At 45.2% G+C, this 18,966-nt stretch overlaps 1 protein-coding gene across 11 annotated transcripts in view; it reads right to left on the bottom strand.

The window, feature by feature from the left end:
• The window catches only part of Lrrc27 (leucine rich repeat containing 27), a 30,597-nt gene extending 27,397 nt beyond the window's left edge, over nt 1-3,200 (bottom strand). For 3 of the 11 annotated variants that reach the window (XM_087583076.1, XM_087583093.1, XM_087583103.1), the window contains exons 1-2: nt 2,834-3,200; nt 1,193-1,453 (exon numbers count right to left, since the gene is read on the bottom strand). In XM_087583076.1, the coding sequence (XP_087439202.1) occupies nt 1,193-1,405 (213 nt within the window). In that variant the 5' untranslated portion in view covers nt 1,406-1,453; nt 2,834-3,200. 11 annotated transcript variants of the gene reach the window in all.
• Between the last annotated feature and the right edge of the window lie 15,766 nt (nt 3,201-18,966).

The following is an 18,966-nucleotide window of genomic DNA, read 5'->3' as shown; positions in this document are numbered from 1 at the left end:
GTCATCAAAGCACATTCTGCTGTGCCCTTCCTCCAGATCCCAGCGTGAACAGGGTTTCTTTGTATGTCTTCTGAGCACCAATGTCCCTAGCATGGAATTTATACCTTTGGGGACTGATGGCTGCACTGTTGCAAAATGAAGCCCATGACCCCTAATGGTCTAATAGCTCTGGGTAGTTATTTCCTCACAGACTTTTTGGCATAGTAATACATTCATAGCAATGCCTGTTTTCTCAGATAGTTATGAGTCTGGGTTAGACCTGAAGGACTTTGGAATTTCCTCCTTCCTCTTTGAGTAAAGGCAATGGGTACTGCAGTCTCCTTGAGTGGACTCCTGAGAATAGAGAGCTTCACTCCTTAGTGACACCTGAATAACTGTAGCTGGAGGAGGTGGGCCCTGTAATGAAGAATGCACTCCCAGAGGTGATGATAACCAGCCAGGCAAGGCCACGGGGACTGTTGACTCTGAGGCCAGTTTGGGCCACACAGCAAGACCTCATCTACAAAAAAGGGCAAGAGCGCCTGCTCCTCTCAGGCCTTGGAGAAGACGTGGGCAGAGTGAATGGACAGCTTGCCTGAGTGCTGTGATGTCTCTGATGAGGTCATTACGTATTTGACTCTGTGTTCTTACAATGCACCGCAGTACTATTTCTAGGTTCCAGATGAAGCTGAATGCAACTTAAGGACACTCAGTGCCACCAGGGCAGTGCCAGCACTGCTGGGGCATCCTCTATCCTGTCTGCCATCAATGCTGCTTGCTCCAGAAAGCACAGGGACAAGGCAACATTACTAGGGAGTGCCCTGAAGGCCAGTTTGACACAAGGAGAGCAGTGTGTAACATCACGAAAATGAGAGAAAGTTTCCAACTGTTTTCAGAGTGTTTGGGGAGTTCAGAAGGACATGTGTTTTAAATCAGAGACCCAGGGTGTTTGGGCACTGATCTCCACCCAGCTTTCTCAGGGAGAAACACAACCCACGGGTTGGAGAAGGCTGCCCCATCCTGATACCTAGCCCTCTCTGTTGCCTGGCACCACATCTCAATTGCTTTGTTGTGGTTGGCCAGTGAAAGGCCAGTTAACCCCCCTGCTCCTTCTAGAATTCACCTCTCCTAGCACAAGGAACAAAGGGCCAAGCTGATTCTGCTTCTAGCCGCAGACACACGTGCATCATACCCTCCCAGGATCTGGACTTACTTGAAGGTTGGGAATTTTAAAGAACTTTCCCAAATGGCGCAGGCCTTTTTGACTCAGGTCTAAAATTGGTGAGGAAGAATAGATGACCCCTTCAAAATCCACTTGATCATTGTCTCTGGAAAAGGAATCAGGGAGGCTCTTGGCGGTGGCAGCAGCATCCTTGGGATCTTTAGCAGCCTTCTCGGCCACTGCTTGTGGGCTGGTGTCCTCCATTTGATGCCTTCCAGTGGCCACTGCTCATCCTTCTTGGTATGGAGTCACCTGGAGACAAGGGAGGTCAGTGTGTGTGTCCTAGCAACCAGAAGTCACATGGGGCCAGGGGCAGGGGTTGGGGGTGGGGTGGGGTGGGCAGAATAGCTAGGGCATGTCTGTAGGAGCTCGAGTTGCTAAAAAATCAACAGTACCATGAATTTAGCTTTTAAACTTGTAAATACAGGAATATAAGAAGGTACTGGTTAAATTCTTTGCTCCTCACACTGTATCACGAAGTTTGAGGAAGAAAATGATTGTGATTTGAGAAGTGGGGCTCAAGAAGCCCAGATTGGCCTCCAACTCTCTGTGGTAAGCTTCTAATTCCTGGTCTTCCTGCATCCAAGGTGCTGAGATCACAAGCAAGCAGCTATCTGACTACAGTTTATCTTTAACTGGAAAATACCAGTAGAAACAAGCATCCAGCGTGAAAATAGAGGGGGAACTTTTTAAGTTTGCAAACCTCCTGCAAACTGGGGAGAGGCTTCTGGTAAGACAGTTTCCTATTTCCACCCTGCCAATTCCTCTGCTTCTTGTATCCAAGACTGGACAGGAAGCCAGCCCCCAGCTCCCACTCTGGCCCAGACTAGACCAAAGAGGTATCCAGGTGGGCACTGGTCAATGACAACCTTGCATCTTAGTTCAACGATCCTTTTGCTTAGCCGGAGTATACTTTCAAAGCCATCCAAGCAAAGAGGAAGGCTGGAACGCTTATAGGCTTAAGGACAGCTGTCAGCTAGATTGGCACGCATGTCTCGTTTCACTCCCCTTTAAGGAGAAGGTAACTTTCCAGTTAAGGAGCTTGTCTCAAGGGTGTACAATTCATGGGGAGCCTAGGTCTGTTTTGGCAGGAGATATGCCACACAAACCCACAACCCTGGGAGTGGGTCTCCCTAAGGTCTCCAAGCTTTTTACAGTCTGTGGTTCATTGTATCTTTTTTCTACATTTTGGAATTAGGGGGAAAGATTCTGCCTCCAACAGAAATTACATTGGTAGAAATTACATCGGTGGACATGACGTTGGTGGAAAATGTGTGGACAAGAGGGAGGCAGGGGACTAGTGATTCCCTTTCCACAATGCTCTGGGTTAGAGGGAGGTTCGACTTTTGGGTCTCAACTCCCATCTTCCCAGGTACGGCCACTGTAAAGGGGCAGGGGGACCTAGTCATGGTCTCTCCCACCACCGTGTCATCAAAGGCCAATGTTCACAGGATCCTCAAGAGACCACTCACTTCACTGCCCGATGGGGCGGTGCCCTCAACCCCAGAGTCTACGCCCGTTAGTTTGTGACCCCGCCCCGCAACCTGGCGGGTCCCATCCAGTCCAGCCGGCCAGCGGTGATTGACGTAACAGTTATCCCACCCTCCAGCCTCGTTCCTCCTCCCCGCCCACCTGAGACTCCGCCCTAAAACGTCGGCTGCCCCGCCTCCGAGAGGCTCAGGCACCGCCTAACAAACGAGCGAGCTACGCGGCATACACGGTCACCACGGAGACGCTGCTGCGGTACGGAGGCCGGAGGGCATCAAGGCGCGGGTCTTGGGTGGAATGGCTCCAATACGCGTGCGCTTACCGCCTCTTACGCTGGAGGTGGGCGACAAGGCCAAAAAGAAACGTTGAGAGGACGGGCTGGTGGATTCCGGGAGGGCTTGGGGACCCGAGGGAGGTCGAGCGATGCTTCTGCAGACCAGATCGTCTTCCAGAGCAATGGACCCTCGGGCTTCAGGCCTCCGGAGCTGACCGCTGCCCTCCGCGCCTGCGCAGAAGCAGTAGCTGCAGTGCCTGGCTCTTGGCTTCCTAGGCTGGTGCAGGGTTTGCTGCAAAGAGGCGTCCCTTTTGTAGCGGGGCTTGGTTCTGCACAGACCCTCTCCGTGTCGAAACTTGGAGGCTACCCTTTCCCATGTAGAAACCTGCTGGGCAGGGCATTCTAGGAGGCAGGTCAACCAGGTCTGTATACCCTAAACCACATCATCCTCTAGAGAAAAGGGATCCCTCCCGAAAAGAGGGATTATTGGAGCATGGTAAACTGCCTTAATAGCCAGATCTGGTGGGGATAGAAGCCCTGCTGCGGATCCCAGAGGATCCTGAGCAATGAGGTGATATGGGTTACTCCTTTCTGGGGACCAGAAGTTGGGATCTTAGCAGGTTCCACAGTTTTTAGTGAGTAATGTGTCACACACAGAGCAACATGACACGCGATCATATCTAAGGGAAACAATCGGAAATGAACTAGCCTGGACATTGGATTGTACCCTTGGCTAGCGTGCCCATTGATATAATCTTGCTAAATATTTTTGAAGCAGCAAAGCAGGCCTGAACTGAAGGTATAAGACGGAACTAACGTGGAGTCTAGATCTAAAACAAATTTGGTTTATTCGGAGCAGCAAGATGAGAATATTCTTAGAACGTAGGTAGGAGAGAGCCATTTCCACAAAGTTGTCTTGTATGAATGCAATAATAAATTTAAAAATTTCAATTCATTTACTAATAGATTCCTTAGAACTGAAAATGGGATGGGAGTGAGTTGTAAGAAAAGATTCCCAAATAAGAAAACAACAAGGGGTTGGGGATTTAGCTCAGTGGTAGAGCGCTTGCCTAGCAAGTGCAAGGCCCTGGGTTCGGTCCCCAGCTCCGAAAAAAAGAAAAAAAGAAAAAAGAAAAAAAAAACAACAAAATCTAGAAAACTCAAGAGCTGTGGGAGTCCAGTAGCCCTCTGATCAAATGTCTCCTGATGTCCCATCAACACTGCAGAATCAACACTGCAGAGATGGGCTGGCAGCTGAATTTCCCCCAGGTGTTCTATTGGTTACAGGTGGATAAAGGTTGGGGTCAAGAGGTCCTGTGAGACAGAGTAGGCAGGCCATTCCTGCCTGGCCACACATGCCATCAGAGAGGCCCCTTTCTGGTGGCTCTCAGTGAAATGCTTGCCACGCACTCATGGGAACCCCAGAATCCATTTATAAGTTCAGGCACAGCAGTGTATGCCTGTAATTCCTGCTCTTGGGGGACAGATAAGTGGATTCCAAAGGTTCATTGGCCAGCCAGCCTAAACCACTTTGAGAGCTCCAAGCCAATGAGACCCTGTGTCAAAAAACAAGATTGACAGCTCCTTAGGAAGAACACCCACAGTTGTCATTCAACCTCTACACAAGTACATGTACCCACCCACATATGTGTGCAAACATACACACACACACACACACACACACACACACACACACCTTCCCTGCTACTAGGAAAATAGAATTTTATCCAAAATTGGACATTAAGTTATACACATTTGACTGGCAAACGAGACAGTTGGTGTAATGTTCATGTGCTGACAATCACAGGGTCCTGCCTGCAGGGAACTGGTATCCGTAGGCACCTCGGGGAGCCACTGGATACTTCCTCACAGCACCATCTCAGCCCATTGCTTCGTCCCACTGTTGTCTTAAGTTTTCATTTCCCTTAAAAGCCCATCAAATCGGTTATTTTACTCGGTAGTTAATTATATGTAGGAACCTATCTTGACATTTTTCTTGCTCACTCATTATCCAGCTAAAACGCCTCTGTTGAGTCGTTCTCTTGGCAAGTGTTTCTGGGCTATTCTCCTTAAGCTTCCGAATGTACCCTCTTTATTTTCATCTAATTCTTGAAAGACTATTTAACTGGTACGGAGTTCCTTGTTGACAGCAATTTTCTATCAGGATTTTAAAAGCTATTGCTTGCTGGCTGCTGTTGAAAAGGCTGCTGCCAGCCCCACTGCCATTTCAGTGAAGAAATCTGAAACCCTTCTCAAACTCCCACTCCCGTGTTTCTAGGTGCACACTGGGTTTTACTCTGGGCCTGGTGAGGACTATGTCCTCTGCTCAGGCTCTCCCCAGCCTTTTTTCTGTCATTTTATTACATGTTTACATCCTGATCTGGACTCACATTGCTAGCAATCCTTCACTGTGCCCCCTCCCCGACTCAGAATGGTCATTCCTTAGAGTTACTCATCTCTGTTCTCAGGACCATCTACCAGCTCACTAAATCTTTTCCCTGGGGTGCAAACCTCATTTTTCATGTCTAATTCTCTTCTCCCCTCCCTCTGCTCCCCTGTGTGTGTGTGTGTGTGTGTGTGTGTGTGTGTGTGTGAGAGAGAGAGAGAGAGAGAGAGAGAGAGAGAGAGAGATACACATGTGACATTATAGACATTTGATTGGCAAAATGATTTAGTATATTTGTAAGTGCACCGTAACTATCTTCAAACACACCAGAAGAGGACATAGGATCCCACTACAGATGGTTGTGAACCACCATATGGTTGTGGGAATTGAACCCAGGACCTCTGGAAGAGCAGTCAGTGCTCTTAACCACTGAGCCATCTCTTCAGCTCTCAGTGGTCATAGCGTATGACTCTAGGTTCTTCTTAGAGCAGCTGTTGAAGAAGTGCCTCTGCTGGGCTAGGGCGTCCACAGCAGTGTCATTTGATTAAGCAAAGAACTGCAGAGGACTAGAGAACACATGGATTGGTGAGTTTCATGAGTCAGTGGAGCATCTCACACCTCTTCCTGACTGAGAGCAATGGCTGCCAGCAGCAGTGAGAAGGGACCTCAGTGTGACACACCCTCATGATGGCTAAAGCTGAGCACAAGTGAATGACAGCAAGAGTGAATGATAATGCTAAAGCAAAAGTAGATGGAGGAGCATCCCATAGTCCAAGGCTGGGAAGAGGGATGGCGGGAGTGTACCCCATGGTCCAAGGCTGGCAAGAGGGATGGCCGGGTGTATAGAATGCTGCTATGGATTGGACATGAGCTCATATTGTCACAAGTAAGTAAGTAAGGTCAGACTGGTGAGGGCTGAGTACAGGCTTAGTCTGAAACAACTACTGTAATGGGGCTGAGCCTGGAGTGGGGTGGGGTCTGGGGAAGCCAAGTTTATCCTGGACTCTAGGTCTCTGGGCACAGCTGTCTCTTGCTACTTTGTGGGTTCTTTCTTCCACCCTTTCCACCCCTACACTAGGTACAAAAGAGAAAAAGGGGTAGAGGGGAAAGGGGACAATGTTATGCTAGACTACTTCCTGCTGATTAAGGGTGTCGAGTTCCTTGGGGCAAGTCTGATCTTTGCTATCAGGATGTCTAATTTCTTCCTCCTCTTCCTCTCCCTCTTCTCATCTCCCTCTTCCTTCTCCTCCTCCTCCTCCCTCTCCTCCCCCTCTCCCTCCTCCTCCTCCTCCTCATCATCCTCCAACTTCTCTGTGCATGACTACTTAACAAACCACAACAACAGCCACCCTGCCTCTTGGGATCCTAGCATTTATATACCTTCTGAAGCTTCCAGAGTTCCACGTCACACAATCACAGAAATTATCTGCCACTGGCAAAGTCACTGCCCTGCTAGAGCACAAGGCAAATCATAGTCATCTGCTGGGGACAATCTGAAGTAGCCCCATATCCCACACCTGGGATTAAAATGAAATTCTTATTTAAATGAATAGTCTTACACTATTCTCTCTCTCTCTCTCTCTCTCTCTCTCTCTGTGTGTGTGTGTGTTTAAAGAAACTACAATTCTGAAAATGTCATTACATCTGGGACTCATAAAGGGAGAAGGAAGGATAAGAGAGGGTGGAGCTGGATTCAGTGAGATCAGAGAAGGGAAACATACAAGAAAATGGGAATGGGCTGGTTCATGTGAGGTTCATCAGGGTTTGCACACCGCCCCCCACCCCCAGAAGTGCCCAGCCTGCAGGGGTGGCTCAATAAACAAGAAATACTTTTGGCAGACTTGAGGGTTCCTGGAAAGTGCTAGGGAGGTGATCTTACTAGTGAGGATTGAGCAATTAGAAAAGTCTCTATCAGTTGAAAAAGTCCCTGGCTGGAACTCTGTCAAGGGCAGATTCTGTGTTCACACATTAGTCTTGACCCCAGTTCTTCATTGTGTCACTGTGTGGAAATGAGGCCGTTAGAGACCTCAGCAGAGTGAAATGTGGATCTATAAGTGGGCCCCGATCCAGTGTGACTAATGTCCTCATAAGAAGAGCCCAGGGCACTGCCACAGAGCTATGGAGCGTGTGAGGGCATAGGGAAATGTCATCTACAGGCCAGGGAGAGAGAGCTCCAAATGAATGGGTCCCACCATGCCAGCATCTTTTCTCCCAGTCACCACAAAAGTCAGGAATAAATCTGATTTGTTAACCCGACTGCAGGACTAACTTGGCAGTACAAGCTGACTAACTGTGGAGGGAGTCACTCAGCTCAGGCCAGGGAGAGGCAGGAAATGGGTGTGGGAGGCTGATGTGGGAGTCGGAGTGAGGCAGATAAAGAGGGAAAAATCCATCTTCCTGGGTATTTAGGCAGAAGTTAAACACTGTCAAAACACTTGAAGTCATGGTTAGTGCTCACACAATCCTTTAGTTTCTTACAGTAAGCACTCCTTCCGATGCTCATCTTCCTGTTAGTCAGTAAAGATCATGGGAGGTGGGGGCGATTTGGATCTCTAGTTAGCATCTGTTGAATTCCCCTTTGCTGCCCTTGCTGCCCCTGATGCCTTGAGCCAAAGGATTGCCGGTCAAACCTACAGCCAAACACGTAGACCATCACAACTGTTTTGAACAACCCATAGATGTCCTGAGACAACTACAACTTCTTGTTCTGGCTCCCGAAGGCACAGCCCCAGCCAAGGACATTTCAATTTGAGTGGTTACCCTGCAACCATTTTCACTTAGGCTAGAGGAAGCACGCTGCCCCCTGGTGGTCAAGTAGAGAATCACTGTGACTGGTGATAATAGAGGTTAGGGGGAGGGGGCAGCAACTCCCTTCAGAGAGATGGTCACAGCAGTTGGTACTGGTCAGAGGCTACCAACAAAGGTGGTCTGTGGATGCCACCCGGAGCAGGGTCGGTGCATAATGTCAGATAGTTCCCTGTGCTATATGGGTGAAACAGAATTCTTATTTCTGAATATTACAATGACTAGAAAGTGGGCTTCCACCTGTTTTGGAGTGATATGGGTCAGGAGGGACCTTAGTAAATCCACGTTTGGTAAAAGCATCTGGACCAATGAGAGACTTTCCAATTCCTTGGAGACTAGTGTTTTATTTTTCATCTCCTTGGCTATCTAAGAAGTTGAACTTTGAATCTGTCTATTTCTTTTCAATTCTGTTCACTTCTGCTTCCTCAGCTTGTTATACTGGTTTTCAAAGAAGCTGTAAGACCGATGGTAACTGTCTTTGAACAAAGAATACACACGCTGTATGCTTCAGAAACAAATACACTGGGGGTGGGGGACTGTTGCTTTATGGAGCACATCATACGTAAAGGGGACAAAGAACTGTGTCACCACCTTTCAACGTCAGCTTGTCCACTTTTAGGAAGTGCTTTGTGGATTCAGGTTCAGAACTCAGTATTTGTTGGACCAGCTTTGACCATTAAAACCTGCCGTGCTGAAAATGAACACAGGCTGTGGACCTGGAGCCATGGTTCCTAGGAAAGAGTGCTTTCTCAGCACACACAAAACCCCGTGTTCTAGCCCCAGTACTGCATAAACTGGATGTTGTGGCTCATGCCTGTAACCCGGACCTCTGGAAGTAGAGGACCCAAAGTTCAGAATACCAGCCCGGGATGCATGAGATTCTATCTTGAGAAAACAAAATGACAAAAAAAGGAGGCCTGCAGGTGCCTCTCCCTCACCAGATCTCTGTTCTCTAGGGACTTGACTGAACCTTGGTGTGGACCCAGCTTCCCTCCTTCTGTTGGCCTGCCAATGCTTCCTTCCTGGGACTCCCTCTAGTCACACCAGGCAAGGACTCAGGTTGACAGTTTTTACTGTCTTTCCTTTCTACCATTGCAAACTTGCCTGTCTCACTCAGAGTCTGTAGCAGCCTGTTTGGAGGTGGCTCTCCTCCCTCCTCACCTGGGTTAGGTTCCTCTACAAATATACAAACATTAACAGCCAAGATAGCGTTCTTCCACTAGAACATGGTAACCTTACTCCAGTAGGCTGGGAGAAACGCAACGCAGCTGAAGCACTAGAACAAGAGTTCAAACGGCAATATGTGCAAGGCCTTAGAGGGGATATGGATAAATCCCATACTCAACTCTGAAAACACGAACAATAGAATGAAATGACGAAAACAATTCACAACGTTAAAGTAGAATTCAACAAAGAAATAGGCTAAAACACACCAGCGAAAATCCCAAAAAGAAATAAAAGCAGAAGAGGAAAATTCAGGAAGTCAACCAAAAACTACAGAGGTAAACGTCACCAAATCCGACTTGGAAGAGAGACTCTCAGACATTAAAGCCAAGGTGAAAGAGCTGGATAGCTCAGGCAAAGAAAATGTTAATTCTAAAACATTCCAGGCACCAAACCTTCAGGAAATCCAGAACGCTATGAAGAACATCTATAAATAATAGGAATTGGGGGTGGGGAGAGCAGGGTCAACGGAAAGTATGTTCTGTAGACTCTAAGGGACCACAGATTCCAGCCTAGACTACTGTGCTCATCGAAACTTTTAATCACAATAAACAAAACCAACTAACCAACCATTTCATCATAAAATCAAATTTATGCCATTTTTGTCTACCAATCTATCTCTACAGAAGGCACTAGGAGGTCTGAAGAGGTTAAACACACTCAAGAAAACAAAAAATAAATAATTCCATAGTAGCAAAGTCAAAAGAAGGGGGAAACCCACACACTGTAACAAAATAACAGCAAACACTTCTCATTGATAACTTTTAATATTAATGACCTCAATTCCCCAATAAAAAGATAATACAGGTTGGATTTGAAAACAGGATCCATATTTTTGCTGCATCCATCAAGGATAAACACCACCTCAGGGTAAAGGATAGAAAAAGGTATTCCAAGCAAATGGACCCAAGAAACACGCAGGGGCATCCATTTTAATATCTGACAAAATAAACTAGTAGATTTGCCCTTTTCTCAGGAGCCCATGGAACTTTCTCCAAAACTGACCACATTTGTGGTCAACAAATCAAGTCCCAACAGATGTAAGAAAATTGAAATAACAGTTTGCATCTAAGCCATCCACCAGGGATTAAAGCTGGATATCAATGACAGAAAGTGTGCAAACTCAAGGAAACTGAGCTGAAGGAAAAATGGGTCCAGACAGAAATTAAGAAGAAAATTAAAAAACTTTTTAGAATTGAATAAAAATGAAAACAGCATAACTAAGTCTATGGAACCCAACGGAAGCAGTTCTCAGTGGTGAGTTCATAACAGCAAGTGCAATAAATACATTAATAAATAGGAGAGAGCTCATATCAGTGACAAAAAGAAGAAATAACACTCAAAAGAGCAGATGTCAAGAAATTATTAAACTGGGCTGGAGAGATGGCTCAGTGGTTAAGTGGCTCTGTTCTTCCAGAGGTCCTGAGTTCAAATCTCAGCAACCATACATATGGTGGCTCACAAGCATCTGTAATGAGATCTGATGCCCTCTTCTGCTGTGTCTGAAGACAGCAACAATGTACTTATATATAATAAATCTTAAAAAAGAAATGATTAATCTTAGGGCTGAAATCAATAAAATAGAAAGAACAGTAAAAACAAACAATACAACGAACCCAAGAAACAAAGAGTTGGTTCTTTGAGAAAATCCGTAAGATTGATAAGCCCTTAACCAAATTAACTAAAAGATGAAAAGATCCGAATTAATAACATTAGAGATGAAAATAGGGACACACAAGAAACATACAAGAGACATACAAGAGACTAGACTGGGTCAACAATAGACATTACAATAGAAATTTAAAGATTCATAAGGACATACTTTAAAAATCTGTAATCCATCAAATTGGAAAAACCTAAAACAAATTGGTACATTTTTTGATATACACAACCCACAAAAGTTATATCAAACTCATATAAACACTTTTAAAAGATCGATAACACTTAGTAAATAGAGACAGTAATTAAAAGTCCCCCCAATAAAAACAACAACAACAACAAAAACAGGGCCAGGTAGACTCAGGGAAGAATTCTACCAGACCTTCAAAGAAGAGTTAACATCAATACTCCTCAAACTATTCTGAAAACTACAAATGGAAGCAACATTACCCAATTCTTTTTTATGAGGCCTCAATTACCCTGATACTGAAACCACACAAGGACCCTTCAGAGAAAGAAAATTACAGACCAATTTCCTTCATGAACGTAGCAAAAAATGCTTAATAAAACATCAACCAAATCCAAGAACTCGTAAAAAAGACTATTCACCACAATGTAGTAGGCTTCATCCCAGAAATGCAGGGATGGGAAGCAGTATAAATCAATAAATGTAACCCACCATATAGACAGACTGAAGGATTAAAAGCACATGATTAGGTGCAGCAAAGACCTTTGACAACATCCAGCATCCCTTCATACAAGTCCCGGGGAGACGGAGGATACAGGCACATACCTCAATATGACAAGGGCAATGCACAGCAAACTCAGGGCCAACATCAACCTAAGTGGGGAGGAACTCCAAGCATTTCCACTAAAATTGGGAACAAGACAAGGATGTGCATGCCTCATACCTATTTAATATAGGTATTGAAGTCTTAGCTAGAGCAGTAAGACAACAGAAGGAGATCAAAGGGATACAAATAGGAAAGAAAGAAATATCTTTATTTGCAGATGTGATTTTATACATGTAAGACCCTAGAGTCTGCAGCAGGAACTTCCATAGCTGATAAACATGTTCGGCAAAGTAGCAAGATACAAAATTAACACACAGAAATCAGTAGCCTTCCTATACACAAATGACAAAGAGACAGAAAGAAATCATGGAAACAGTATCTTTTACAATAGCAAAACAAAACAACGAAACAAGAAAACCCCAAACAAACAAACAAATCCCAAAACCCTTGATAATTTTAATCAAGCAGGTGAAATTGTGTAATAGAATATTTAAGACACTGAAGAAAGAGTTTGAAGAAGACACCAGAAGATGGAAAGATCTCCCATGCTCATGGATCAGTAGGATTAATATAGTGAAAATGGCCATCCTACCAAAAGCAATCTACATTTTCAATGCAATTCCCTTCAAAATTCTAACACAGTTCTTCACAGAAATCAAAACAATTTTCAACTTCATATGGAAACCATGAAATAGCTAAAACAATCCTGAGTAATAAAAGAACTGCTGGAATAATCCCATCCCCCACCTCAAATTGTCCTACAGAGTGGTAAAAACCACAGTAATAAAATGGTATTTCGGGGTTAGGGATTTAGCTCAGTGGGCAAGGCCCTGGGTTTGGTCCCCAGCTCCAAAAAAAAAAAAAAAAAAAAAAAAAACAAAACAAAAAAAACAAAACAAAAAAACCCCCAAAAGACATAAAATGGTATTGGTATAGAACAGACTGAAGATACACACACACACACACACACACACACACACACACACACACACACACCCCTGCATATATGCCTGCTTGCCAGAAGAGGGCACTAGATTTTACTATAAATTATTACGAGCCACCATGTGGTTGCTGGAATTGAACTTAGGACCTCTGGAAGAGCAGCCATCTCTCCAGCCAAGTGGGACCTGTTTTTTGACAAACCAAAAATACACAGGGGAAAAAGGACAACGTCTTCACCAAATGGGGCTGGTCAAACTGGGTTTCGGCATGTAGAAGAATGCAAATAGATCCATACTTATCAACCCACACAAAACTCAACTCAACATAAAGCCAGATGATACCCTGAACCTGATAGAAGAGAAAGTGGGAAATACCTGAACTCATTGGCACAGGGAAAGAATTTCTGAACTGTTAGCACAGGCACTGAGATCAACAATAAGTGGGCCTTCATGGAACTGAAAAGCTTCTGTATAGGGCACAGATTGAACAAAACGGAGGCTACAGAACGGGCAACGATCTTTACCAATGACACCGCCAAGAGAGGGCTAATATCTAAGACAGAGAACTAAAGAGCTGGGTGAGAAGAAAACAAAAGTGGGGTACGTATCTAAACGAAAGTCTCAAGTGAAACACAAATGACCGAGACGTTACCTAAAGAAATGTTCTGCTTCCTTAGTCATCAAGGAAACGCAAATCCAAACTACTCTGAGATTTCAGAATGGGCAAGATCAATAAAACAAACGACAGCTCATGGTGGTGAGGATGTGGGGAAAGGAGAACACTTATTCATTGCTTGTGGGGGTGCACACTTGTACAGCCAGTATGGGAGTCGGTGTGGCAGTTCCTCAGGAAGCTGGGAATAGATCTAGCGTAAGAGCTGTCTCTTCCACTTTTGGGCACATACCCACAGGACTCCACATCCTACTGCAGAGACACTCGCTCATCCTTGCTCATTGCTGCTCTACTCATAATAGCCAGAAATTAGAAGCACCCTGGATGCCTATCAGCAGATGAATGGATAATTAAAAAAAGTGGTACATCTACATAATTGAATATTATTTGGCTGTAAAAAAAACCCAAATTATAAAATTTGCAAATGAATGGTTGGAGATAGGAAAAAATATTCTGAGTAAGGTAAGGTCTGGACCCCAAAAGACAAATACTGTATATATTCTCTTTTATGTGGATGTCCATTTTTAAGCCTTTGATAGGCATGCTACAGAGGGGTTAGATGTAGAATAAAGGACTGGGGGAAGGAGGAGATCTTCCAAAGAAGGGGAAGCAGAATATATAGCTATGGAAAGGCATGGGCAGAAGGCTTAAAATGGGTAGAGGTGGGGAGGAAAGAAGAGGGAAGGGGGGATACAGGGAGGGACAGCTTACACTAGGGGCCCTTTGAGGGGTCATACTGAAACTATATAAGGCCCAGGGAGAACCAAACACTGTTGTTCTGCTAAAGGAATGCAGCAGTAAAAAGATTTGTTAGATCAGTCGGTGCCTCGCCCAGCCATCATCAGGGAAATTTCCTCACACAGTAGACAGGAACTAACACAGAGCCCCACAACTGGACAATGTGCAGAGAGTGACAGACTTTGGAACACTCAGTCCTGAATGGTCTGTCTTCATCAAGCCCCTTCCCTTAGAGGTCCGGGATCCATGCAGAAGAGGAGACACAAAGATTTTAAGAGCCAGAGGGGATAGATGACATCAAGGAAACTGTCTTCCAGGCACAAGAGGACTGGCAAGTCAGAGGAACTCAGAGAGACTGTGGCAGGATACACAGGAAGCTGGGCCTGCACAGCTTCAAGTCAGATTGGATCTCAGTGCTGAGAGGGGGAAGTGAATACAGACTTCCAGCCATCACCAAGAAGCTATCCCTAACTGACACTTACTTGCAAAGGAAAAAATAATTTCCTCCAGTGAAGTCTCATGGGTATATTAACCACACTTAAAGGCATTGCCCATGCGCAGAAGCAGACTGGGAAGGCATAACAAACTGGTATTATCGTAGACATTGCTTTGTTTGTTTGTTTTTGTCTTACTGGTCTTTTGCTGGTGTATTATGGTTTCTGATTTTGTGTCTTTATGGGTGTCTCTCTCTCTGTGTTTCTTGTGCTTACTCTTTCTTTTTTCTAAATTATTGTTGGTTTGGTTTGCCTGTTTGTTTTTTTAATGAAGACCCCCTGGTATTTGGTATTTTAAAAACAGTGAGGTCAGTGGCCGAAAGGTAAGTCATGTTTGCTGTCATTTGCAGTCTGCCTATAGATACTTTGTCTGCCTTTCGGTAATGCTAATTGTGTGTCAAATTGTATCTACCACAGTAGGCAGCAGGTGAAAATAAGTTGCTTAATATGCCTTCAACACGACGAAACTCTCTTTCCTTGTAATTTCATATATCCACTTTCAATAACATATTCAAAGCTAATAAAAACAGGAAGGAATTCGTAGCTTAATAAAACAAATCTGTTTACCTTTGCAGTTACTTTAGTGATTAACATCCTATATTGTTCCAATGTGTATCCAGATAGGAATAAAATGTAACATTTTTTTTTTTAAAAAAAGCCAATTCTGCCATTGGTTTAAACACAAGTCTCTGCATGGGCATTGTGCTCTATTTGGTACTGCTCAGGGTATCTTAGGAGAGACAGCCTCCCTGCGCTCCCTCGCTGGTATTTCAGTCTTAGGTTTAATAAAAAGGCTCCCCGGAGTGTGCTTTTCTTACGTGCTTTCAGTAGAGTGGGCTGAGCTTGTAATATGAAGGGAGAAGCACCAGTACCCGATGACGAGTGGCATCGAAGGTGATGGCAACAGTGGTAGAAACAGCACCAGCTACTGCACCCAGAGTCACTACAGCCTTAGCAGCCAGGAGTCACTGTCAAGGGCTGAGCAACCAGGACTTCTAGGAGGACCTGGAGAATTAAGGTTACCCAAGGACTGCAACAGAACTGTAACACTAGAGGGCAGCACTTGCTGCTTCTCCTGCAAGCCTGGGACCACTATTCCCGTTGATCAGCATCTGAAGAGTTTGTCCTTGCCTACCCAGGATTCCTATCCAGGCAGAGTCCTAGCTAGGTGACTGGGAGCAAGAAGATGAACTGCTAGGTGGGGGCCAGCTGTGGGCGTGTCCTTGTTACACTTCAGGGCAGTCATATGTTCCTTAGTTAGTGTTCTATTGCTGTGGACCCTATCTGGGTCCTCTTACAAAGGAAAGCATTGGGAGCTTGGCTACAGTTCCAGAAGCCTGGTCCATTATCAGCATGGCAGGGAGCATGGTGGCAGGCACGCCAAACATGGTGCTGGAGTATCTTGATCCACAGGCAGAGAAAGAGCAAGCCTGGGTCTGCTATGGGCTTTTGAATCCTCAGAGTCCACCCCCAGTGATACATTTCCTCCAGCAAAGCCACCCTTCTGATCCTTTCAAAGAGTTCAACTCCTTGGTGGCTAAGCATTCAAATATGTGAGTTTCTGGGGGCCATTCATACCCCCTTTTTTGGTGTTTATAGACAGGGTATCTCTGTGTGTATTCCTGGCTGTCTTGGAACTTGCTCTGTAGATCAGGCTGGCATTGAATTCACAGAAACCTGCCTTCCTGTGCCTTCTGAGAGCTAGGCCTGTGCCCCAACTGTGTGTGGGTAGTATCCATTTAAACACCACAGAAAGGTTAAAGCTCACCAGATCCTTATTATTATTATTATTTTTTTTTGGTTCTTTTTTTCTGAGCTGGGGACCAAACCCAGGGCCTTGCGCTTCCTAGGCAAGCGCTCTACCACTGAGCTAAATCCCCAACCCCAAGATCCTTATTTTTGCTACAGCATTTGATAACATGCTCTGATCAGGTCTGGAGAGATGGCTCAGAGGTTGAGTACTGTCTGCTCTTCTAAAGGACCCAGGTTCAATTCCCAATACCTGCATGGCAGCTAAAAACTGTAACTCCTGACCAGGCTGTCATGACATCTTCATATAGACATACATACAGGCAAAACACCAATGTACGTAAAAATAAAAATAGACAATTTTTTAAACAGAAATTGATATCTGTTTTAAAATGTGCTCTGACCAAAGCAACTTAACAGTTAATTTCTCTTTGGCAGTATATTAAAATTGGAATGGTATATGGATTAACATGGCCTCTGAACAGGATGACATGGAAATTTCTAAAGCATTTCATATCTTTTAAAATGTCTATTTGGGCTCAGGGTTCAGGTAACAGTCTATCATGGTTGGAAAGTAACAGTGACAGAACTAGAGGGAGCTGGTCTCATTGTATCCAGTCGAGAGGGGACATGCCTGTTTAGTGCTCAGTTTGTTTTCTTCACTGGCTACAGTCCAGCATCCCCTGCCCAGGTAGTGCTCTGCCCACAATTTTAGATCTCAATCAAGAATAACAGTACCCATAGGATCCTGTCCCAGGTGAGCATCCATGGAGCATCTGAGGCCAGGTCAGAAGGTATAACCATATTGTGAAACTATTCCTCACACGCGTCTGTTCTGGGAAAGCTCTGAGCTGAGAAGCCTGCTGGTCTGGTTGGGATGCTGGGCTGGGTCTGTACGGTACATAGGGCTACGGTTACTACCTCTCTAGTGAATGCTACAATCTGTATCCGTGGCCAATAATGCCTATTGGAAGCACCCAAACCTGCCAGGAGCTTCTGGTGGAAAGTCCGTAGCAAAGTCAGGTGGCTGTCCCCAACCCCACCTCTGAAGACTGATGTTGTGCTGCAAAACCTGCCTTTTTTTCCCCCATAGTGTCAAAAGCGGATAAGACTCTAAGCCTATTTTGAAAAGAGGATCGTGGGCTGCTAAACCCAGATGATTTGGGGGAATTGGTTTGGCCCTTTTCTAAAGATTCTGGAAGTATTTGTACAGGATTCCCTCAAGAGCAAGGATGGTGTTGATGCAGAAAGGAGGGTGGGGTCTTCACTCTTGACAAGCCAGTGGTTTTATAATTTGATTTTAATTTAAAGTGATAGTGGATGCTCCTGAAGAGAACCATATGACCGCCTCTACAGTGCTGGAAGCTAGACTTGTTATCCTGGTTTTATACCCAACAAATTGCACAAGCATGGTAACCCCTGGAAATGAGAAGGGAGGTAGCAAATTGGTCCTGCTCCTGAGCCTCTAGGCCAGAGGTTCTCACCCTTCCTAATGCTGCTGCTTTTAATACAGTTCCTCATGTGGTAGTGACCATAAAATTATTTTGTTGCTGCTTTATAACTGTAGTTTTGCTACTCTTATGAAATATGTATATGTAATCCCTGTGAAAGGGTTGGTTGACTTCCCCCAAAGAGTCTGCTTAGTCTCCAGGTACCTATCCCACAGCAGCAGAGCACAAGAAGGATCTCTCACCATTCAACATTTTGTTCCATGTATTTATCTAAAATCACCATCATCACCATCATCATCACCATCACCATCACCATCATCATCATCACCATCATCATCATCATCATCATCACTGTGCTTATGGTATGTGTGTGCCACATGGCAGGAAGAGTGTGTCTGTCTGAGTTTGTACCATGTCAGCCAGAGCAGGGTGCAGAGGACTTGGGCCAGAACCAGGCCACACATCACAAAGGTTTTACAACCTTTCCAAACAGCATCAGTAGCTGGTGACCAAGTGGTCAATCACAGGAGCCTGTGGGGGACAATTTACATTCTAACTGCAGCACTCCGTGGAGATGAAAAGATGACGGAAAGAGGAAAGAAAGACTTTGGCCTCAGCCCACCGTGAAGATTCCCAGTGGATCTGTAGTCCCCACCAACACAACTTAGCCTCAGAGAGCCTCTGTGCTCACACCCCGAAGCCTGTCTGCGGTCTACCCCGTTCCCACCCAGTCCAGTGAGCACTGACATCCTGTCTGTCTCGATTCTTTGCTGGTCTGGGCATTTCTCACAGACGGTGTCCTGTGACGCGGAGGGTCTCACGTGGCTCCGTTTGTTTGGTAGGTGGTTGTTAAGGCTCATCTGTGCCACAGCAGCTGCTGGTGCTCCATTGCTCTCCCCTGCTGGGCTGCACTTCGTGACATCGGTAAGCGTCTCTGTGTCCATTCACTGGGGGACAGACATTTGGACTATTTATAGCTTCCAGTTATTATGAAATAATGCTGCTATGAATATTCATATTCTGAGGTGCATGGTAAGTATGCTTAACAATTTAAGACAGCGATTTTCCAAAGCAGCTGTACCACTAGAT

The sequence above is a fragment of the Rattus norvegicus genome, chromosome 1 (assembly GCF_021556685.1).
Source record: "Rattus norvegicus strain SHRSP/BbbUtx chromosome 1, alternate assembly SHRSP_T2T, whole genome shotgun sequence".
NCBI lineage: Eukaryota > Metazoa > Chordata > Mammalia > Rodentia > Muridae > Rattus > Rattus norvegicus.
Note: the sequence above shows the minus strand (reverse complement) of the source record. Positions and strands in the feature narration are given on the sequence as shown.